General features: G+C 51.9%; 1 protein-coding gene across 3 annotated transcripts in view; it reads left to right on the plus strand.

The window, feature by feature from the left end:
• The window catches only part of ARHGEF2 (Rho/Rac guanine nucleotide exchange factor 2), a 148,011-nt gene that overhangs the window by 43,917 nt on the left and 80,388 nt on the right, over positions 1-23,706 (plus strand). For 2 of the 3 annotated variants that reach the window (XM_074980806.1, XM_074980807.1), the window contains exon 6: positions 4,537-4,657. In XM_074980806.1, coding sequence (XP_074836907.1) covers positions 4,537-4,657 — 121 coding nt within the window. Of the gene's footprint in view, positions 1-4,536; positions 4,658-7,843; positions 8,010-23,706 lie in introns of those variants that run through there. The other variant, XM_074980809.1, reaches the window with a different exon arrangement.

The following is a 23,706-nucleotide window of genomic DNA, read 5'->3' on the forward strand; positions in this document are numbered from 1 at the left end:
CTGTTAGGAAAAATTACTTCACCAGGAGAGTGGTGAAGCTCTGGAATGCGTTACCCAAAGAGGTGGTGGAATTTCTGTCCCTAGAGGTTTTTAAGTCCCGGCTTGACAAAGCCCTGGCTGGCATTATTTAGTCTCAGTTGATCCTGCTTTGAGCAGGGGGCTGGATTTGATGACCTCCTGAGGTCTCTTCCAGCCCTAGGATTCTGTGATTCTAAGCTATCCACACTGGACTGAATTCTTCCCTTTTGTCTCCTGTTTGTTTACATCTGCTGGACTTCAGAGGGACCAGTCAGTTTCACTGGTACTGAGGTCGATTTTGCATCTAGGCTGTCACATGCTAGCACCTGCCTGCAATGTCTGGGTTGCAAACACCCATGTGGGAGGAGGGTATGATGGAGAAGAAAAATGATCTTTGGATGTATGAAGCAGGAGGGGCACTCAGGACATCTGGTCGGGTCTCCTTCTCTGACCTTGGCAAAGTCACTTAAGCTCAGATCCTCAAAGCTATCTAGGGGTCCCAAAACCAGCCCCAGAACTGATTTCCCTAGGAGTTAGGAATCTCCCTACCTCTGAGGATCTGTGCCTCGGTTTCCCCATCTGTTACAAGGTGGGGAATAATTACTCTTATGTCTAATTAGCATGAAAAAGTATGTGGTCTCTTGAACCTTTTCTACACACACAATTTTGTGCCAGTTCCACCATACTGGTATTTGTTTAAGCCCAGGGTGAGCAAACTTTTTATGTCGAGTCCCATGGTTTGTCTCTCCAGTTACCCTCCCCCCCACAACCTGTCGAATGCAACCCAAACTGATGGACATTTTTCCTATGAGAAAAAAACCCTTTTGGCGCATGTAAGAGAATAAGTCTGTCGAACGTAAACGGTTTATTAATTGGTCTAGCCATGTGGATACACGCACATAAAAACAGGAACGTGGTTCGACATTTTAAATAAGATAGATGAGCCAGAGACCAAGCAGCCGATCGTGCTGCACACCCCCCTTGTGAAATTTCATGCCCTCTGAGGGGCCCGCTCCCTGCTTTGCTCGCTCCTGGTTTGAGCCATACTGTCCCTCCAGTGTGTATGGCTGTATACCAGCAGAGCAGTGCTTTCTGCTGAGGCATTGCTCTGCTTGGATTACTGCAGTTTGGGGCAAGTGTGATTTTTAGCTATTGAAATAGTTAGCTAGTTTCTAAAGCTCTATGTGGACACAAGCGTATAATGTATATGTGAGTAAACATGATATATCTTGAGTTTTAGTAAGGATTTTGGCAGTCACCCAGGAAAATTAAGAAAAGAACGGAGAGTTTGTACAGGTTGAACCTCTCTACTCCAGCACCCTTGGGACCTGCCCAGTGCCGAATAAGAGAATTTGCTGGCCCCCAGGAGGTCAATATTTTCTAGCACATTACCAACACTTCTGCTGCTTACTGGGCTCTTAGAAGGCATTTAGGGGTAAATTACAGCTAAATAACAGCCCCGAACACTGAGAGCCAGGACTGGTGGCTGGAAACAAAGTTTATGGGACTGCAGGAAACTTGTCCACAACCATGATAAGTGGGCGTCTGGCAAACAAAACTCATGCCGGATTACGGGAGTTGCTGGCTGAGAGTGCCAGACTAGAGAGGTTCCACTTGTATAAATACAGCCAGGCCAGGAGAGTTCTGCTAGCGACACTGTACTGGCAGCTTGTCAATGCAGACAAGGCTGAAATTAGCTGGGATGCATGTGAGCTGTGATGTGCCCTGGGGAAGCAGGTTGGAATCCTGACCCCTGGCTCTCCGCCCAGGAAAGGGTTAGGGAAAAACCTTGAACTGGGATCCTTGGACCATGGGGATATAAAATGAAGACTCCTTAATCCCCTGGCTCCTGGAGCTGGAGCTTACAGAAACCCCCACCTGGTACAGCGAGGACTGCAGCTCTGAACTGCCCTTGATAGACAATCCATGCCCCTCCCAATCCCTTTCTCTCTGTCAATCCCTGCCTAGCGACAGAAGCTGGGGGTGGGGGTGACCTCCCCCGCCTGTCTGATGCCCTGCTTTTGGCTGCGGTCACTCCCGGGGGTTGCTGTTAGGACTTGGCCCCCCTTCCCGCCAAGGGCGGCAGCACTCGCCTCAGAGCGGGGAGAGATAAAAGCTCTTTGCAGCCACACGGATGTGTTAATTGACCTCTCCTTAATGGGGCAGCCTGGCTCATAATTCGCCGCTGTTCATTATCGCTAATGGTCGTCTCCCCACCCTGCTGTGCAAACAGAGAGGCCCTTGTGTGCAGTGCTGGCCCCCCGGGGAGCCTGGCCTTTGTTTGCTCAGGGCCCCAGCACTGGTACTCTCCTTGGGCGACATGGCTGGGAGAGGTGCCGGCTTGCAGCCCTGGATTGGGCCCTGAATGGGGCAGCAGTAGGGCAAGCCCCACCCCTGCCACCTACAGTACAAGTACATCTGCCCCTGTATCTACAGCTCAGTGACGCCCAGTGCGGACACTTAGCTCCCCTGCTAAGAGCACAGGGGAGCTCTCCCTCTCCCCGAGGCTTGGGGTGAACAGCTCCCCATCATGTAAGTGGCCCCAGCTCTGACCCCCTCCCTTCTCTTGGCTGGTGCTATAATTGGTCCCCTGGTGCAATCTTCTTTACCCCTGGGGAAAGCCCAAGACCTCAAGCAAGAACGCAGGGGCCCTGTCGTGTGCGATGCCAGCAGTACCTGCGGGGAAATGCTGCCTGCCCGGAAGGTGCCTGTTGATGTGGGTCCTGGTCCTGTAGGGGCTAGGCTGAGACCTTCCAACTCGTGTCACGTGTGCCTGAGAACGGGGATGACCTGTGTTCCCGGGGTGGGAGAGCTGGCTCGGTGCACTGCTGGCGTGGAGAGGTAGGGACTGGAACCTGATGCCACTCTCTCACCTTTGCGCCCTTGGGCTTGGTGGGTGCCTTGACAGTGACCCTCCACCTGGCTCCAGCCTCCTACAGTCGTGCTGCAGAGGTCCAGCCCTCTTCCCCACATCCGGCCCTGCCCTGACGAGCGGATTACCGGCGCCGGATTGCGTAGCACTGATCTCCGTCCAGCCCCTGTCACAGCCCATTCCCATCTTCGTTAGCAGGAAGCTTTGTTATTTCAGGCCTGGGATTACCCAGCAGCGCCTCTCCCCTGGCTCTGTGAAAGGCTGGTCTCTCACTGGTGCACAGAGGATAGCTGGAAGGGGCTGGACTCCTAGCTAGGTCCATGCTCACCTGGCCTAGATCTGCGGCATCTGCGTCACTCCGTGGATAAGACCCTTTCCTCCCTTCCCCTTGGTCAGCCCTGGCACGAGCCTGTCCCAGGAGAGGAGGGGAGCTGCTTTATCGCTCTGCGGCTCTTGGCTTTGCAATCAGGTCTGTGCCTGGGATGTACGAGCAGGTATCTGTCCTCGCTGGGGGTAATATCCCCGTAGGGCGGCCCCCAGTCCATCTGTGGGGCTGGCTGCTGGAGCACCCCTCACCCTGCCTAGGCGCCAGAGAGGGGCTCGGCGTGTGACACCCAGAATGAGGGGGTTCCCTCCTGCTAATGCAGGAAGCATCCTACGCTGGAGCAGTGTCGATTCCTTTCCCACCAACGGCCCTTTCTGTACCCTGCCTCTATGATGCTGCCTTCGTGATGGCTGTGAGAACAAGGGGGGAACCAGAGACAACCTTGGGTCATAGCCTCAGTGACAGAGCAGCCCCCTCCCCCGCACTCTAGGTGCTGCATGCACCCTCTGAGAGACACTCACAACCCAACAGAGCTGGTGATCGAAATAGACTCATGTCCCCTTTGATTTTTAGTGTCCCTGCATGGAATAAATTTTGTTATGTGCGCCAAGGCCTGTGTGGATGTGCACTGCCAATAGAAACGCAGGGTGTGGGCCCTCTGCTGATCTGCAGGGCAGTAACTGAATCTCTCCTGGGTGGTTAGTTTACAGGGAACACCAGTCCCCTCTGTAGCTAGCAAATTCCTAGGCAGAGGCAGGCAGGGACTTGGGTCCTCAGGCAGCCTCTGAACCAGACGTCCAGCCTGCTTCTCATGCTGTGGCTTGTGGGTTTCTACCCTGATTCCTGCCTGGAGCCCTGTAACCCACGGCTGACCTAAAGCAGGTCTCTTCAAAGGGCGCCCAAGGACCATGTGGTCAGCTGCAGGGGAGGATGGGAGGCGTTTACCTGCGCTTCTCCCCGGTTGCAGACTCGTTCAAGTCCCATCCCTCTGGATTGGGCCCTGTCTGTATCATAAGCCGCTGGCCCCACCCCAGTGCCTGCACTCTGGGGCGTCTGAATTTCCCCCGCTGCCTCCTGTGCACCGCGGATGAGGTTACACACTACATTGCCCAGCCCATGTGCAAGCGCTGCCTGAGCAAACAGAGGGCTCTGTGTGCGCTTCCCCCAGCTGGGAGCTGCAGCAGCCACCCTGTGTGCAGTCACTGGGGCTGCTCCGGGCACTGGCCCCTCCCTATTTCCTGGTCTTTAAACAACAACCAGAAAACAGGGGGATTGTTTGTCGTTAGTGCCTGTGAGGGTTTTTTCTCCTCCTTGCCTGCAGCTTTGATGCCGGGAGCTGTGGACAGCTGGACGCCGACGGCGATCAGGAGAGCCAGAGCCAGGAGGGCAGCCCTCTAGGACGAACTCTGAGCTTCCTCAGGAAGATGACCGGCAAGTCAAAGGTAGGAGGGACCGTTCGGGTTGTGACCCAACCAGCGACTGGCAGCGAGTGAGCATGGGTCCTGGTTGGCGCCTGTGATCAGGGACTCTTGGGTTCTTGTCCCAGCTCTGGATGGGTAGTGTTGTCTCGTGGTTGGAGCGTGTGACTGGCTGTCAGGAGTCCTGGGTTCTCTTCCCAGCTGTGGGAAGGACGTGTTGTCAAGGAGTGATAGCATGTGAGCACTGAGCAGGTGACAGGACTCCTGGGTTCTCGTCCCAGCTCTGGACGGGTAGTGTTGTCTGATGGGTGGAGCATGTAACTGGATGTCCTGACTCCTGAGTTTTCTTCCCAGTTCTAAATGGGGTTTGAGGTCTCTTGGTTGGGGTGGATGTCAGGACTTCTGAGTTCTCATCCCAGCTCTGGATGGGTAATGTTGTCTAATGGTTGGAGCATCTGACTGGATGTCAGGACTCCTGGGTTCTCGTCCCAGCTGTGGGAAGGAAGTTTGTCCAGGGGTGAGGGCACGTGAGCACTGAGCAGGTGACAGGACTCCCGGGTTTTCGTCCCAGCTCTGGGTGGGTAGTGTTGGTTGGAGCACGAGTGGCTGTCAGGACTCCTGGGTTCTCTTCCCAGCTGTGGATGGGGTTTGAGGTCTGTTGGTTAGAGTGAATATCAGGACTCCTGTGTTCTCTTCCCAGCTGAGAGAAGGAAGTGCTGTCTAAGGGTTAGCACATGGGGGCTAGTCGGTGGTGCTGGGACTCCATCAGCTAACGCAGAGGGTGGTACCCATGGGAGACTGCCTCCCGGGGCGCCTGGCAACAGAGTGAAAGACATTTTCTGTGAGACACTGGCTCATCACTCCAGTGTATTCGAGCCAGGCTGGATCTGAATCCATGACTTAGTGGGAGCTGGTTCTCTGTGAGCTCTAGAAGGCAGCTCCATTGCGGTGTAACCCTCCCATGTTCCCTTACGCTGGGCTGTCTGTTCAGCCTCTTGCTTTCCTGGAGTCTGCTTTCTCAGCAAAGCAGTGGCCGTGTGATGGCGGAAGTGAAAGCCTTTTCCTGCCTGGAGGGCGGGTGGTGCAGCTGGAAGGGCTGGTTTCGTGTGCATGCCGTGGCACCCCTCTGCCTTTGCCCCAGTTTTCTTTAATCCGATCTAGGTCCTGGAGCGTGTGTTTGAGAGTCTCCCGCCACTGTTTTTCAGTAGATGGACACAGCCACCTGTGTCTCCCAGGAGGGCCAGGCTCCCCCTGCCATTATCAACTGCATTGAGCTCAGGACTCCTGGCTCCTATCCCACATTCCTCATGTGACCTTGGCCTAATGGTGTTTCTGTGCCTCAGTGTCCCAGGGGGCTAGCATTATTTAGCCACCTTTGCAAACGGCTTTTAAGAGCCGCATGTGGCTAGCTCTGGGTGAGTGCTGAGAGCTGTTATTTAGGATTTCTGACCAGCCCCAGGAGGCAGCTAGTCGGCCCCTTCTGACGGGGAATCGTCATCAGCAATACAGGGCTCGTGACACATAGCTGGGCAGTGTCGATTGCCTCCACTGGAGGGCAGTGATGCTACACATGCAGACTTGCCAGTTACACACACAGGCTGGCTCCTTCAGTGTGCTGCAAGCTGGTAGCAGATTTTCAAGCTGCCTTGTCTCGCCCTTCCTCTCCAGGGCTGTGCAAACAACAGGAAACGTTGCTTTTCTCTCGATAGCATCTGCAGGGTGCAGCCTCACTCCTGCTGATTAGTGTGGATTAGGCAGCTGGGTTAAACCCCTCTTAGGCTGTTTTGCAGAGCTCTGGCTCTGTAGCCCCAGGGCTCAGCCCTTGCTGAATAGCCTATCATGGCGTAGGACAGGTGCAGCTTCCTAAGATGCACATTATGTGTTCCCTTCCCCCCAACTTCCTCCAAAGCGTCCTTTCTGATGTTCTGCAGATTGCGTGTGAAAGAGACACACTCCCTGTCCCAATCCCATTCACAGCACAGATACGGGGCTGACAGAACCCAGGAGAAGGGCCTTGAATCAATCAGAATCCTGAGGCTAGTTGGAGCAGATCTGAGCCACAGTTCTTCCTGCTCTTGGGCTATCTAGGGAACCTCAGCCTGCCCTGTGCTGAAGTTACCTTCAGCAGAGGGTACACAGCAGCATTTCCTCTATTTTTTTCTATCCATGGGCAGAATAAATTTTGTTATGTGCACCGAGGTATGTGAAGATGTGCTGCACATGCTCCCCACTTTGGGTGGCTGTGGGCTCTCTGCTAATCAGCTGGATGGCACCTGAATTTCTCCTGGGCAACCGACCAAGTACTCAGGTCACAGGGAACACTGGTACACTGAGCTGGAGTGGCTGGTTCTGTTGTACCCCAGCTGCTGCCCTGCTGGTGGCTGGGAGACTATAGGATTGAATCCCACTACACCCACCAAGAGGGGAAGAGGCGCTGTGGATCCTCTGTTCCCGGGGCTGCAGAAACCATTAATCCTACCCAGCCTCCCTAATGTAATCCGCCCTCCTTCCTCTCCATTGGGGCAAGGGGGATTAGTAGCCAGCTGTTCCGAGCCTTCCCAGCCAGCCGATGAGCACAGATTTGCTCATCCCTCCCTTTCACATGGTTAGGAAACCTCTGGCAACTTTCACCTCTTGCTTCCCCGAGTGTGGATGAAGGAGAATGTTAGTGGGAGGGAGAGGAGGAGGGACGGCTCCGCTTTCCTTCAGAGGCTCGCTGGAGCCTGTTTTTTTCCCTTCAACAGCTGCTTCCAGGTCTGTTCCTCCCCCTGCCTCCTGCCACCACCGTCCTCGGCCCGAGATGATCCGAGCCGAGCTTGAGTCATGGGGCGCCAGGAGGTTGTAGCAACTCACACTGTCTCCTCGGCATTTCGCGGTGGCTTATTCATCATGGGAGGGAGGGAGGTGGGAAATGGGATGAAAAACTCTGTACCCTGGGAGCTGTCTCTGAGAGCCGGGGGGCCCTCATGCCCAGGGCTGTGTGGACACATGGGGAGAGGGAGTCCCAGCCCCAAACAAAGCAAACCAATGGTGGGAGAGGAAATGGGAAAATGAGATGCCAGAGGTCACCCAGCAGGCCAGGGAAAGACTATTTTATCGGAGGATCTCAAATCATCTGACCGAGACATATGAGCTAAATCTCACCGCCCCGCGGGTGTGCTTTCCAGAGCCCAGGCCAAGGGCAAGGGGGGAGCTGCTAGCAGTCACTCTGCCAGCTGCCAGCGGAGACTGAAGGCAGATCCCAGGCATTCTGCATGCACATCTCTGCTAACGTCTGGTAGTACCTGCTGCTGGGCTGCTGCTTGTGTGTGTGGCTAAAAGGAGGCCGCGGTGCAGAGGACGCATCTGAGATGATCCCGAGAGAGAAGTGAGGCTGGTAAGAAAACCCTGGAAGCCCTTCTCAGCCCGTTTGGGTGCAAAGTGCCCTGCGGGTGGGTGCCAGTCCGTTCCCTTAGGAGGGTTCAGAGGCTAAATCAGACTCAGGAGGTGGGTCCCCTGAAAGTGGCTCTCATAAATTTCCTGTGGAGTGCTGACCTGCATGAGCCTGCGGCTCACTTCAGGGAAGAAGGTTTAATGCCTTCGCCTCCCCGCCCCTCCCCCTGGAGCAGGGCTCCTTGCCGGAAGTCTGGGATAGTCATTGCGGGGCTGTTGTCAGGACCCGGCAGCCTCTTGACTTTCATGTGCTCTCCAGCCGGATGGGGGGAAATCATCTGTTTAGATGTTCTCTGCCAAACCGGCAGGCCAGGCTGGGTTTGCAACAATTGCATCAGGCGTCTCGTCTGCCTTTGGATGCATCTATTTTGCTGGCCTGAGCTGGGAGCCAAACTTTCCCCTTCTCCCCCAGGTTCTAAGGCACAGGCAGAGCCGTCCCAGCTGTGGGATGGGTGAGGCGGATGCCCAGGCCCCACACTTTGGGAGGGGGTCCCACAGCAGCCGCCCCAACCATCCTATGGATGGGATGGTCCCCCATAGGGATCTTAGCAGAGCTGAGCAGACTGGGAGCTAGCAGCATGGAGCAGGCTGCTGGGTTGCCCTGCTTCCCATGGCTCCGTCTGCTGTGGTGAGTTGGAAGGGGCGGGGGGGGTGACCATTGCTTCCTCTGAGCCCTGCCCCTACTCCACCCCCATGCCTTCTTGCCCTATTGAGCTCCTTCCCTGAAGCTTTCTCTCACCCTCCCCTGAGCAATGCGATCTAGGGGATTAGAGAGGGGCCTGGCCCCCTGCTACTGCCCCATGGCAGGCCCCCCTGTGATCTCCTAGGCCCGGGGCTGGAGCAGAGTGGGGCTTGGGGGAAGGAATGGAGTGGGGGGCATGGCACAGCAGGGAAGGAAGGAGGCGGGGCTGAGGCCCTGCACCCCTTAGGGATGGCCCTGACCACTGGCCTTTAAAACCTGAATCATCAACCCTGGGGAATCTTCGTGAAAAACCTCAGGAATCCTTCTCACCTGGAGGCGTTCATCCGTGGATCTCAAAGCACGGTCCAAAGCAAGATGGAGAGGGGGAAACTGAGGCACCGAGTGGTGATATGACTTTCCAGCAGGCCAGGACCAGAGCCTGGACTAAAACTCACCTCTCTTAATTGCTGGCTCTGCTCTCCCACCACGGGACGATGCAGCCTCATGTTTTGGATAATTTTATGGCCTGTCACCTTGTGCCTCTGTTAGGGGTTGAACATCAACCTTAGATGCTCACATGGGGGATGCATGGAAGTCCCAGTCCAAAGTGCCCCAAAGACTGGAGCATTCGACTGTGACTCGCTACGAGGAAAGAGTCAAGCTGTGACTTCGGACCCACGCCCAAGCTGGGGTCTGAGGTCCCCAGGTGAGGTCACTGATTTTCTTGTTAGCTCTGCTCGCTCTGTCCTCTGCCTGTGATCTGCCTTCTGGGAAATCCTGACCCTATACAAGAGCTAAAAGAGAGGAGACGACAAAAGCTGCTCTCAGATGGCTGGGAACAGGCCGGGGGCGGGGGAACCCTCAAATTCCCCCAGCGGAATTAATCCCGGGCCATGAATTGCAGAACAGCAGGGAGCTGGTGCTAGATTCTAGTTGTGCAGCTAGTGGGATTGTCGGCAAGTGACACACAAATGCGTGGAGTAATTTACCCTAATGGCCTGAGTACAGCACAGGGGCCTGAAGACGGCAGAGATGAGACCCTGGCTTTGACACGTACCCCTCATGTCATCTGATCTTCTGGCCTGGAAATCCATCTGTAGAACAGGGCAGCAGGTGGACCAAACTGCCCCAGCTCCCAAGAAGCAAAGCCCTGAACAGCTGCCCAATACCCTGCTGTGCCAGGCAGAAAGGGGCCTGGGCCACAGCAAAATTGATGCAGCCGGTTTACACTTTCCCAGGGTCTGCCCTGTGTCTCCCTCTTTGCAGTTGGAGTCCAACACCTATCTGAACACCCATGGAGGCGATTGCTGGGTGTATGGGGAGCTCTCAGCTGTTGCCAAGCCAAAGCAGAAGATGGGAGGCAGGGAGCTGGAAAGCATTTTGCCCTCACCGTCTCTAGCTATTGCATTCTCCCGCTGACGCCTCCTAGCACCCGCCTGCCCATTACCTCCTGGGCCGTGGGGTGCTGCTGGCTTCCCAGGTGGTGAACTGAAGTGGCCTGACGGTTGCAGGCCCAGATCTCATCTCCCATGGAGTATTTATGTCTCTTCCTGCATCACGCACCTGCAATAAGTTTAAACGCGGTCACCCTCCCGCCTGCCTGTGGGTTGGAATCGCCTTCAAAGTGGCAGGGAGTGGACGTTGCTCCACTCCCCAAGTCAGCTGCTAATTGAGCCCAGATGCTCGGCGGTTCTGGGATGGGAGAAGGGCCCTGGCTGAGGTCTCACGTTGGGCTTCTGCCCTGGGACAGCAGGGCACATTGCCTAATACCGTCAGCCATTCTAGGAACGAGGCCCATGTCACTCACGGACCCAGCTTTCTTTACCATTTCCTAGCTGTGGCCAGGAGTTAGCATTGGCTCCGGTAAGTGCTGAAAAAGGCCTTTTCTAATTGCTATTATCTCCTTAAATCAAGGCGCTGGGACCTGATAGACAGTCAGTATCTCTGAGCGCCGTTGTGCACCTCTGTGCTTCGCAGCCAGACATGCACACGTGCTTTCCCCAAGTCCTGTGAAATCGGTGCAAAGTTCATGAGCTAAACTGGGGATGCCATGGCTGGGAGTGGCAATGCTGATTCTTTAGGGAGGGTTGTATCTCCATGAGCTCAGCGTCGAGTATTGCTTTGGGGGTGTTGCAGCCAGAGCCAGTGTTGTGCAGAGAGGTGGAAGAAACAGACCCTGTTCTGGTGCCTTAGTCAGGGCTCACTCTAACTGTCTCCTTCCATAGGTGGAATAATTTGTTATGTGTACCAAGATATATGTGGATGTGCACCACCCATAGAAACTCATGTTGCCAGCTGTGGGTGGCTCTGGGAGCTCTGCTGATCATTTGGGTGGCTGCCCAAGTGCCCAGCTGAAAGGGAACGCTGGTTACAGTCCTTTGGTACTTTTTGCAAGAATATTAACCCGGGAGTCCTTGTCACCGTCCCTTGTGGATGTTCACCTTCTTCCTTCAATTCCTTATGTGGACTATTGAATATGGGACTCTTCCCCTTACCTTGCCCCTTAAATGTTTCTGCCAACTTGCCAGGTAACTGTTCAGTAGCAGCAGTGCTCTGACCCAGAGATAGCTGCATTTCCAGGCCAAGTTAGTGAGCCTTGCCCAGTGATCCCGTGAACTGTTAAACAGCTGCACCATTCCACTGCAGAGGTGGTGGCATTTCTGTGATGAGTGAGCAATACCACTGCAGCATTACTGCGAACTTTTAAAGAGCTGCTGTGTTTAACCCATAGACGGCTGTATTTCTGTGGTGGGTGACTGATGGCTGTACAGTGTTGCTAGTAAATAACTACTTTGTTCCACCTCAAAGGTGGTTGTCATTTGCATATTGAATGATCCTCATGCACTGTTGCTGTGAGCTACTTAAGCACGTCTCATGTTCCACCCCAGAAGCAACCGCACTTTAGCAGTGGGCAAAGGACACCCAGCAGGCAGTTTGTGTGTCAGTCTGCAGAATTTCGGAGAGTTCTGCTCCACCCACACGCTGCTCTAGGGTCACCTTTTCTTCAACCTCAGCTATTTTTAGACGTGACTCATGTTCTAAAATCAGACAAGTGTGTAGACACTTAAAAAAAAATCCACAAAGCTGTTCGTGAGCATTATATAGAATTCAGAACTGGGCTGGTTTGAATGTTGCACTGGCTAATGAAAACGAAGCAAAACATGGCTTACCAGTGGTTATGCCGCTATGCTAATGACCAGGGACTGGCCTGGCAGAGCTTCCTGGGAAGTGATTTAAAAGGGCCCTCTCCCTTATTCCATGCTGGGACCGCGCCCACAGCAGTTCAGAGATCCTCTTTTATGCCCTGATCTGATGCCCCCCAAGTCCTTCCAGTGACTGCAGGCGGCTTTGGATCTGGCTGTTAAGCGGCCAGTGAAACTGCCCACTCCTTAAAAAGACAGGATCCCAGCCCTACGGAGGCAAGGAAGCTGCTCCTCAGCCTGTTTTAGAATATGATCCTGCAAGGCGCTGAGGCCTGGCTCAGTTGAGAAGCCATGGGGAGGGGTCTTCTCAAAGCCTGGTTTGGCTGTATGAGTTAAGTTTATAGGCATGGCGCTGTGATGCCAGTTGTGGTTGGTGCATTTCTGGAGGTTTCATCACATGCCATAATCTTTTAATTGAAGAATAAGCTTTCGTTCCTGGCCACTGTGGGACACTCCTGGAGGGTTGGCAACTAAGGAACCTTAACCTCTCCCCCATCTGAACAGGCCCCATAAAGACACAGATTTATTTGGGCATAAACTTTCCTGGGTAAAAACCTCTTTGTCAGATGCATGGAGGCCCCTGTTTTTGCAAATGCAGACTAACACAGTTGCATCCACACCGGGGAAGTCAGCCTGGGATAAAGACCAACAAGGGGGGGCACACATGGGGGTTAAATCCCAGATCCAAACGCTTCCACATTTGGGATGCAGGAGTGAATCCCAGCCTGGATCCAGAGTAGAATTTCTTAATGGCCTCTTGTCTGGCTAATGGGTCAAACCAAGATTCCGGCTAGGAAGAGCTAAACCAAGTCCAAACTTAGGAATGGGAGTTTATCGCAAGAGAAAAATGCAATAACTAGGACTAAAAGCTGTGAACACCAGGATTTATATATAAATCGTGATTTTTATAGCTACCGTTATACATGCATGTAATGTGCGTGGCTATACACAGAGTATGTAGATATTTCTTTACACCATTGATCCTTCTGTTTTTTCCCCCATCTATGGCTGGAATAAATTTTGTTACATGCGCTGAGGCATGTGCAGATGTGCACCACAAAGACAGAAACATGCTGCCCACTCTGGGTGGCTGTGGGTGCTCTGCTAGTCAGCTGGGAGGCGCCTGAATCTTGCCACGTGCTCAGCTTACAGGGAACACTGCTGCACACCCAGTTTTGCCCTGATGAGCAGAAGGTTGAAAGCAAGAACCCCATGCTAATGATGATCCTTAATGCCCTACAGGAATGGGCTTGGGTAGCAGGGCTAGGATAGAACGTTTTGGTCTGTGATAACAATGCATGCTGCTCTGCATTTCTGACCCAGGGAGCTGCGGATGGTACCAAGGGATGGGGCTGGAACTTCCCCAGGGTCTGGTTGGGGGTGTGTGTGATGCAATATTTTGAGTTCAGCCCCACTCTGTAATTTAAACCACTGAGCCTGGCCCATCCTCAGGTGGGTGTGTAGCTGAGAGCAAATGAAGGTCTGTCAGGAGAGGTCACAGAGCAAGAAAGTCCCTGCTGGAGTGGGGCAGGGGTGATGTAATGGGGGTAGGGGTGGAATGTTTTGAACAGCTGGGTGGGAGTGCTGCCTGCACATAGAAGTTCTTAGGGGCTGAGAGATTCCCACAGATGAAGGGAGCTCACTGGGCCAGACAGCATGTGGCACAGCTGGAAGGCAGAAGCCTCAGACGCAGTTTGGATTAGCTGGTACAGGGGTGTTTGCGTGTTAGAGGAGCTGGATTATTTGCCTAGGTGCTGGAACGCAAGAGGATGCTGCACCCTTGATTGAACTGGTTTGCTAGTTTGGTTCAGTGGCTCTCAGCACCCCGCACTCTACAGATTGTTCCAGTGCCCCGTGATTATTCAGTGTTGGTGGAAAGTACATAGCAAGTCTCCCACGGCAGGTGTAAGATCTGCGTAATTTCAATATGAAACAGTTGAGAGGAGGAGGAAGATCTGAGGGGGTGTGTCTGGAGGAGGTTTAGCAAGGAAGCACTGAGAAAGCAGGGTGTTACCTTCTTCAAGCAAACACAAATGCACACATGCACCACCCTGTGGGAGGGAGGAGGGGCTGGTATTGTCCCCATTCTACAGATGGAAAAACTAAGGCACGGTGGGGAAGACTCCTCTCAGCCACCATGGGCCATGGTGAGAGGAGATGCCATTGCAATACATAGAATGAACAGTGATTAGTATTGGAGCCAGGGGTCCATATTTTTAGGCCTTGCCCCACTCACAGCTGTACCCACTAGATAATAGTCCCTTGTCCTCTGGGGGGCTGCACAGAATCTGTGTGTGACGCCATTTAAAAGCCTGATCTGACAAGATGCTGATCACTGCTTCATTGGGAATTTGAATCCTCTCAAGAGCTGAGCTTGTGGGGAACAGACACCTCAAAGGCTGGCGCAGTCAGAGCTGGGGTTAAAACCCAGTAGTCCTGGATCCCCATTGTCTGTGTTAACCACTAGACCACACTTCTTCCCAGAGCTGGGGTTAGAACTGGAGAGTCCTGACCATTGCCCACCAGCTGTAAGTACTGGCCTTCCAGACATCTCCATCACAAACTTACTGTGCAGCCGTAAGCACGTCACCTCATATATTTCTGTGTTTGTTTCCCCATCTATACAATGGGCATATTGAAGGCAAAGGGAATGGAGAAGCTAGCGAGGGTGAAGGCAGTATCTCTTACGGTTAAGACTTCGACTTCTCTGTACCTCACCTTCCAACTAGCTAGAGAGCTGCTGTCTGTGCTGTCTGAGGGGTCTGAAGGCACAACTCCTGTTGTGAGTGTCAGAGTTGCTGTAGCATGTTACAGAGGAGCTAGACCCACTTTGCTCTTCTCCACGGAGACTTTACTTGTGTTCTTTTTTGTTCCCATTTTTCCCTAACCTGAAACAAATCATTCCAAGTGTTGTATGGGGTTTGTTTGCATATCAAAACCGGCAGAGCTGTGGTGGTTGGAGTGATTACCTAGGCACTGAGCCTGGATAGATGAGCAAAACTCAGCTCAGTTTTCCCTTCTGTAACATGGGAGCAACAATTGATCTCTTCCTCTGTGAGCTGTTCCCATGTAGCCACTGCTGGGTTCCTCTCCTTGTTCAAGGGTCAGAGGAGGGGAGGGGGGAGATGAAGCGGAGAACAAAGGAAGCAGGGTGACTAAACTGAAACTGCCTCCTCCCATTTGAAGCGTCTGTCAGCAGTGACTGTAGGGGCTGTGGTGCGGTGGGAAGAGGGGAGGAGGTGTGGGCTCACTGAAGGGGAATTGCCAGGAGATGAGGTGTAAGCTGCTCTGTGGAAATAGATTGAGATCCCCTGCTCAAGAGCTGCACCTGCTCAAAGCAACTGGGGCCATCCTGGAGGGAGGGGGGGAACAGGGCCTGGGCAACACCCCCAGTGCCTTGAACCGAGCCCTGAGCCCCCTCCTGCATCCCAACCCTTTGGCCTGACCCCCCACCACACATGGACTCTGTGTGGAATAATTTTTGTCATGTGCACCAATATCTCCATATTAAATATTAGGAGTGGTCTGGGAGGCAGTGCAGGTGAGTGGTTAGTGCAAAGGAAATGGAAGACCTGCACACAGGCCTAGAAGGCGGGGTGCTCATACCCCTGAGATCGCCAGCAGGCTCACGGGCTTCCTTGGAAAAGGCGCTTCAGAATTTGTCGCTCTTCCACGCTAAGAATACGTCCACACCCAGAGGGCTGCTGCCACCAACCTAGGGCTGATGGAGGCCACTTGTGGGTTTGTGTCAATGATCCTCCTGGCTGATTTTTGTCCTACCGCTTCATCCAGAGTGGCTGCTAATGGGTTGAAGGTCTCAGCCTTCCTCAGCACTCACGTTCTACTGCCGTCCAAGGACGTCAGTATTACGCAGCTCTGAGTTTGTGTCCACAGTTCTCTCGTCTCCTTTGCACTAACCACTCACCCGCACTGCCTCCCGGGCCACTCCTAATATTTAAACAATCCCCTCCGTTACCATGGGAACCAGGTTGATAATGTTCCACGCACTGCGCCTTTTGTTTAAATACAACAGGAGAGAAACACCCTCCCACGCACACACCCCAGCCCCCACAAATTATGGTGGAAAGCACCACCCCACGCCTCCCTCCATGGCGGTGTTACATTCATTCTACACCTACAACCTCAGCAACAGACAGAGAGCCAGCCTGGGACTTTTTATGCCACATCTGAGTTACAATTGCTGGGGTTTTCTTTAACCTGAGGTTTTCAGATGTATTTTTAGAGGGGACCATGTGTGGGGGACATGCTAGCACCGAGTGGAGCTGAAGCGCATGCAGCTACTGCTAAGCAAATAGAAGAGGCTAGAATAAAATCGCTCATTCATGGATCAGGGTTCCCTCTAATTTTTTCTAGCCATGCACAGAATAAATTTTGTTACATGCATCCAGGCCTGTGTGGATGCGCACCACCATGGCATCCAGCGAGATGCTTTGTGTTAGGAAGGAGGGGTCAGCAGTTACACCAAGTGTACGAAATGGGTTAATAATCCTTCTGTTGGCCGGTTAGGTTAGACTGGCAGCCTTTGGGGCTAGCACTTGGATAGTGTCCGTACAGCTCCTAGCACAGCTCGGCTAGGGGGTCTCTTTAGCTGCTGTCTTCCCAAGTGCCTGGTCGGTGGATAGACCAAACACTGCAACCCTTTGACGGCTGATCTTGTTTTTAAGAGAGCCTGGCCTTTCATAGCTGGAGGGGATGAACGATTCCAAGGAGGACTAATAAGAGCAAGAGCAGCCTGGCCCCGCTGCATGGCTTATACGGATGCAGACATCTGATCCATAGGCAGCCCTGCCCATGTATGGCCAGCCTTGGAGGAGGTGGGTGAGTCAGTGGAATGTCTCTGTGGGCCCTTCAGACCCCCACTCTGTTTCAAGCCAACTACGAAGAGATGGCGGATGACAGGTTTCCTAGTGAGTCAGCTGATTGCAGCACAGACAAGCCTCAGCTTGGTTGGATGAGAGCAGCCAACGGGGTGTGGGTTTATTACAGCAGCACAGAGGGAGGCGCTGAGAACGGAGCCATGTTGTGCTAGGGGCTGTACAAATCTGAGGCAGGAGACAGCTCCTGCCCTGAAGCGTACAGACTGCTGGACAAGGCCAGCCCCAGGCTGAGCATCGCACATACAAATAGAGGGACCCATCAGTGACTCAGGAACATTTTTAAGAGAGGGGGTGCTGAAATCCAGCACCCCGACCATCCCCTGGCCCTGCTGAAGCCAGGAGCAAAGCCCTGGTGTGCAGGGCCAGCAGCTGGGATCAGCGTTCTCTCTAATTTTTAACATCCATATGCAGAATAAATTTGGTTCTGTGCACGGAAGCAGTGTGAATGTGCACCACCCCTAGAAACACACACTGCCGGCTGTGGGCGCTCTTCTTATCAGCTGGGTGGCACTGGGTGCAGCCGCCCAAGTGCTCAGCTTACAGGGAACGCTGGTGCTCCCCCAGTGCCTTCCAGCAGCTTCCCATTGACAGATGAGTCCTCCTGTGGTTAATGGGGATGGTCCACATCCACACGGCTATGCTGAGCTGGGTGATTTCTATCCCAGCTCCCACGTCACACTCTCACCAGCCCACTTTGAGCTAATGAGCCAAGAGCCCCTGAGCTATGGGGGCGGGATGGCTGCTGTTCCTTCTTGCCGGAGTGTGTGGGGGTGAGAAATTTGCTCTGATGGATCGACAGCACCAGGCTACGTTGCCTCTGCTCCTGATCCAGTGTGCAGGGAAGACAAGAGGGTTAAGTCAATATCTGGGAATCCTAGAAATAACTCCTGTGCTTAGGTTTACCAAGCAGTGCCTCAGGACTCCACCTTGCTCGGCTGCCCTTCCACAAGCGAGAACCCTGAGATGGAAAAAGACCCGTTCAGATTTCTCTGTGGTGTGCAGAGCTGGGTAATTGCTACTTCTTTGCTCTGAGCCTTTAAATATTTAAGGCTGCCTCTGCAGGAGCGGATGATGTCCTGCAAGGAAGGATCTTAGGGAGTTGCCCACCCTGTGCTCTCAATCAAAGAGACTTGATATTGGTTCTTTCTTGTTTGGGTCATTTCCCTAATCTTGATAAGCCCATTCAAACCGAAAGTAGTACTGCATTTTTATTATCAGAAGTCCATGTCATGGACAAATACAGAACAAATGCAGAACAAAAAGATTGTCCCTGTCCCACAATATTACAATCACATAGCCATAACTAAAGCCTATTTCCTAGTGCCATTGCCATGGGCGTAGCTCTGAAGTTAGAGGATCCTCCCAGTGTTTGGTTTGTTTGGGGAATGTGGCCTTCAGGTTAGAGCTGGGAGGATGGTTTCTGTAGGAGCACCTAGCAACCTGGTGACTGTTGTGTCTTTGTCACCTCCACAGATGCTCCCAGCTGGTTCAGCTAATGAGGGAAGGCAGTGTGAGCTAGTGGCCAGAGCAGCCAACTGTGATGCAGGAGACAGGGAGTCTGCTCCTGGCTTTGTCCTGGAGTAAGCTGCTGCCCCTTTCTGTGCCTCAGTTTTCCCCTACTCTTTGTCCATCTGCTCTATATAGACTTCTTGGGACAGGGCTCTTCTACATGTACATCTAGCTCCTAGCATGACAGGGCTTCGATCTCAGTCCAGAGCGTCATGTGCTGTTCTTCTATGCCTAATAATAGTGCAGGGAGAATCAGTAGCGCCCGACTCCTTCAGAGGAAACCCTGGTGCGTCAGACTAACATGCGAAGGTGATGCCTGTTGCACCAGCCGGCCTGGGTGAGACTGGTGCCTGGCAAGAGCAGCGGTCAGTGGAAAGCCCCTGCAGCAGAGCTGATGGGATGTCACGTGCCAGGAAGTGGCCCCTTCTGGAGAGAAAGGGAAGTGGCTCCGGGGGGGTCCAGCAAGCTCAGTTTCCTTTTCAGAAGCTGTAGGGCTAGGAACAGCAGTTCCCTGGGGAAGCCAGTGGAGCAGAGGGCTCAGCCTCTTTACAAGTACTAACTGGGCCTGGTGGGGAAGCCCCAGCCGCACTCCATGGCACAGACGAGAGCCCCTTGGCATTGCCTGGTACCAATACCCAGCCGAACTCGCATCCATGTTCTCACTCAGAAAAAAACTGGCTCCACATGTAAGGTGCTGAGGGGCTGGGATATGATTGAAGCCTTGTGGGTTGGAGGGGTTCCCCAGGGTCTGGCGAAGCTAGAAATCCCCCACCCCCCAACCAGGTAATGCTGCAGCTCTGCAGGGAGCAAGGCTGTAAGCCCCCAGCTAAGCAGCTTCCAGGCTGGTTGCTGCTTGAAGGAGGGGGGCCACTGGGACTGGGGTGCCCTTTCCTTCAGTCCAGTCCAGCCCAGCCCAGCTGTTCCCTGCAGGAGGGTAACTCAGCTGCTGACATGGCCCATGATGAGAAAAATCTGCTCCAGGCCCAGAAGGGCATAAAATTCTAGAACTGGAAGGGATCTCGTGAGGTTGTTGAGTTCAGTCCCCTGCCCTCCCAGCAGGACCAAGCACCATCGAGATCGGGGTGAGCAAACTTTTACATGGGGCCCCACTTTTCATCCCTGCAATTAGCAGGGGCCCCCATCCTGTCTCATGTAATGCAAACGGATGGAAATTTCACATAAAAAACCCCTCTTTTTGGCATGTGAAGGAAAATAAGCCTGTAGAATGTAAAACCTTTATTAATCAGTGTACACATGTGAATGTGCCTACATAAAAAGAGCAACATAAAGCAATATTTTTAATGAGATGGGTGACCCTGTGACCCACCAGCCAATCATGCACAAAATTTCATGCCCCTCGAGGGGGCCCACCTCCCCTTTGTGCACCCCTACTCCAGCTCAGTGTTTCTTAAACTTTTGGTGACCACGGAACACCAAACAGTATTTTTATCCAGGACACCTATGAAAATGTTCTTAAAGAAAAATTGTTGTCAGACCCCAAAAACCCAAACAGCAACATATGCAGCAAAACCAAAATGAAGTCATTTAATCAAGTATCCTTGCAAGGAAGAAGTAACATTATATCTGGTTTTAAGAACAGAAAATATAGACCATCAGTGTATGATATTAAAAAAGTGCCAGATGCTGGCGGCACACCTGCGAGTTGTTCATGAAGCACCAGGGTTCTACAGAACATAGTTTAAGAAACACTGATCTAGATTATCCCCAACAGATGTCTGCCTAACCTGCTCTTAAATATCTCCAGTGATGGAGATTCCACAACGTCCCTTGGCAATTTATTCCAGGGTTCTGGCCGGACTGGTGTTTTCCCCTTCGGCTCCAGTGGTAGAGTGCCTGATCTCAGCACAGCAGCCGGATGTTGTAATCCCACTGCGAGAGAGGGGTTAGCGTTGTTTCTCGGCCAGTGGGTTTCATTCAAACCCCTTTGGCAACAAGCCAGCGCTCCCCCTCCTCCCCAGGGGCTCCTTCTGGGCTAGTTGTTGGCAGCTGCTGGTAACAAAGCAGGGGGTTGTCTAAAGATGAAGTGGCTCATTAACTGCGAGGGAGGGTGGCCCCCAGTCCCATGAGCACGTGGGTTTGGCGTTGGAGGTGTAGTCTCCATGAAAATTCAGAAGAAGCCTCTCCCTGGGAAAGCCAAAGTGGCTGCTTGCTAATTTCTTCCATTGCTTATTTTCACTCTCTTTCTTTATTCACCTCTCTATGGGCCTCACTCCTATTTGCCTTAGCTCTCTCTGCTCCGACACGCAACCTCCTTCAGGTCGGCACAAGAGCCTTCTCCTTTGCAACTCTTCCCACCTCTTATTTCCCATCTGCAGCTCAGAAACCCTCCCCTCGCTTGCTTTTTGCTGTTTGACTTCTCTCTTCCCTTCTGCTGCTTGTGTTTAATTCTTTATACCATCTGCGGTGTTTATTTGGCTGTCCTAACAAAGGACATTGCAAATTAAACTGTTTGATTCCCTGGGAGTGTATTATAAATAAAATAGCAACCTCAAGGGAGATAGTGTGTCCTAGTGGATAGAGAACTGGAGTGACTCGCAGGAGACTGGGCTGTTTTGATGGTCTTTTACTCTGTGACCTTGGGCAAGACACGTCCCCCGTTCTGTGCCTCAGTTTCCCTATCTGTAAAATGAGGATGATGAAAACACCACCTTTGTAAAACGTTGAGATAATTGATTTACTGGTGAGGAATTATTTAGCAATATACTATGCTAGGGGCCAGCAACCTCCATCCGGATGCCAAGAGTGGCATGCAAGGTGATTTTCATTGGCATGTGAGAGAGGAGCTCAGCCCCACCCCTCCTCCCCAATGCAGCCAGGAGTTTGCTCAAAGCCAGGCCACCTGTGGACTAACAAAAGACCAGCTAATGCTGCCCACCACCATCTAATTGGTAAAGCTCTGCATCTGAATTTGTTTGTTAGTGAAGCTGTTGTAAGTAGGACTATTAGTGACTTTCAAAAGTATCACTGGCACTCGCACCGTACAGAATGGTCAAATTTCAGCACTCCACCTTGGAAAGTTTGCCATCCCCTGTACTATGCCATAAAAATGACACAGGCCATGTCTATGGGCCATTTATCTGTTTTTGAATAAAATGTTACTGCTACTCAAAATAAAAAAGCAGTCAAGTAGCACTTTAAAGACTAACAAAATAATTTATTAGGTGAGCTTTCGTGGGACAGATCCACTTCTTCAGACCATAGCCAGACCAGAAAAGACTCAACATTAAAGGCACAGAGAACCAAAAATAGTAATCAAGGTGGACAAATCAGAAAAAAAATTATCAAGGTGAGCAAATCAGAGAGTAGAGGGGCAGAAGAGGGGTGGGAAACCAAGAATTAGATGAAGCCAAGTATGCAAACAAGCCCCTATAATGACCCAGGAAATTCCCATCCCTGTTCAAACCACGTGTTAATGTGTAGAATTTGAATATAAAAGAGAGTTCAGCAGCTTCTCTTTGAAGACTGTTGTGAAAATTCCTCTTCAGTAAGACTCAAACTTTTAAGTCGTTAACAGAATGGCCCACTCCATTAAAATGCTGGCTGACCAGTTTGTGGATCAGGAGTGTTTTTATGTCTGTTTTGTACCCATTAACTCTTTGTCTAAGAGTTTGAAGTCTGTCCAATATACAAAGCATCTGGGCATTGTTGACACATGATGGCATGTATGATGTTAGTTGAGGAACATAAGAACGCGCTCATAATTCTGTGAATAACCTGGTTAGGTCCAGTGGTGGTATCTCCAGAATAGATATGTGGACAAAGCTGGCAGCAGACTTTGTTGCAAGAAAAAGTTCCAGGACTGGTGTTCCTGTGGTATAGACTGTGGTTGTGGGTGAGAATCCTCATAAGGTTGGGAGGTTGTCTGAAGGAGAGAACAGGCCTGTCACATAGGGCCTTCTGGAGTGTGGCATCCTGATTAAGGATAGGTTGTAGGTCTTTAATAATGTGTTGCAGTGGGGGGCTGTAGGTGATGACCAGTGGTGTTCTGTTCTTGGCTTTTTGGGGCCTATCTTGGAGCAGCTGGTCTCTGGGTATTCATCTGGCCCTGTTGATTAGCTGTTTTATTTCTCCTGGTGGGTAATTCAGGTTTATGAATATTTGGTAAGGATCTTATAGTTTTTGTTCTCTGTCTGTAGACATTATAATCAAAACTGCTGACAAAGTGGGTGCTGTTGTCATCATGAATAAGTCAGACTATGAACAGGAGGCAGCCAGACAACTCTCCAACACCACATTTTACAGACCTCTCTCCTCTGATCCCACTTTGGAACTCCAAAATAAATTACAACAACTACTTAAGGAACTCCTTGCTGCTACTCAGGACCTTATTCTCTCAGACACACCCTCTGAGACCTGACCTGGATTATTCTATTTACTTCCCAAAATCCACAAACATGGGAACCCCGGACGCCCTATTATTTCAGGTATTGGCACCATGGGAACCACCGGACTATCCAATTATGTGGACACCCTCCTCAACCCCTCTGCCACCAACACTCCCAGTTATCTCCAAGACACCCCTGACTTCCTGAGGAAATTACAAAACATCGGAAAAGTTCCTGACAACACCATCCTTGCCACAATGAATGTAGGGGCTCTGTACACTACTATTCCACACAAAGATGGATTACAAGCGATCAGAAATACCATCCCTGATGTCACCTCAGCCATTCTGGTGTCTGACCTCTGTAACTTTGTTCTCACCCACAATTATTTCTGATTTGGGGACAATTTATACCTCCAGATTAGTGGAACTGCAATGGGCATCTGCATGGCCCCACAATATGCTAATATATTCATGGCTGACCTGGAACAACAATTCCTCAGCTCTCGTCCCCTATTACCCCTCCTCTACTTAAGATACATTGATGACATCTTTATGGTTTGGACCCATGGTATACAGACTCTGGAAGAATTCCACAGAGACTTTAATAATCTGCACCCCACCATCAATTTATGCCTCGATTACTCCATGCTTGAGATATATTTCTTGGACACTACAGTACAAATCAAGGATGGCCTGATCAGTACCACACTGTACCGGAAACCCACTGATCGCTATACTTACCTACATGCTTCTCGCTTCCATCGGGCACACATAACTAGATCCATTGTTTATAGTCAAGTGCTTAGGTACAATTGCATTTGCTCTGATCCTACTGACAGAGACCAAAAACTACAAGGTCTTTACCAAATATTCATAAACCTGAATTACTCACAAGGAGAAATAAAAAAACAAATTGACAGGGCCAGAAGAATACCCAGAGACCAGCTACTCCAAGATAGGCCCAAAAAAGCCAAGAACAGAACACCACTGGTCATTACCTG

This window comes from Carettochelys insculpta, chromosome 30, assembly GCF_033958435.1.
Source record: "Carettochelys insculpta isolate YL-2023 chromosome 30, ASM3395843v1, whole genome shotgun sequence".
In the NCBI taxonomy this organism is placed as follows: Eukaryota; Metazoa; Chordata; order Testudines; family Carettochelyidae; genus Carettochelys; species Carettochelys insculpta.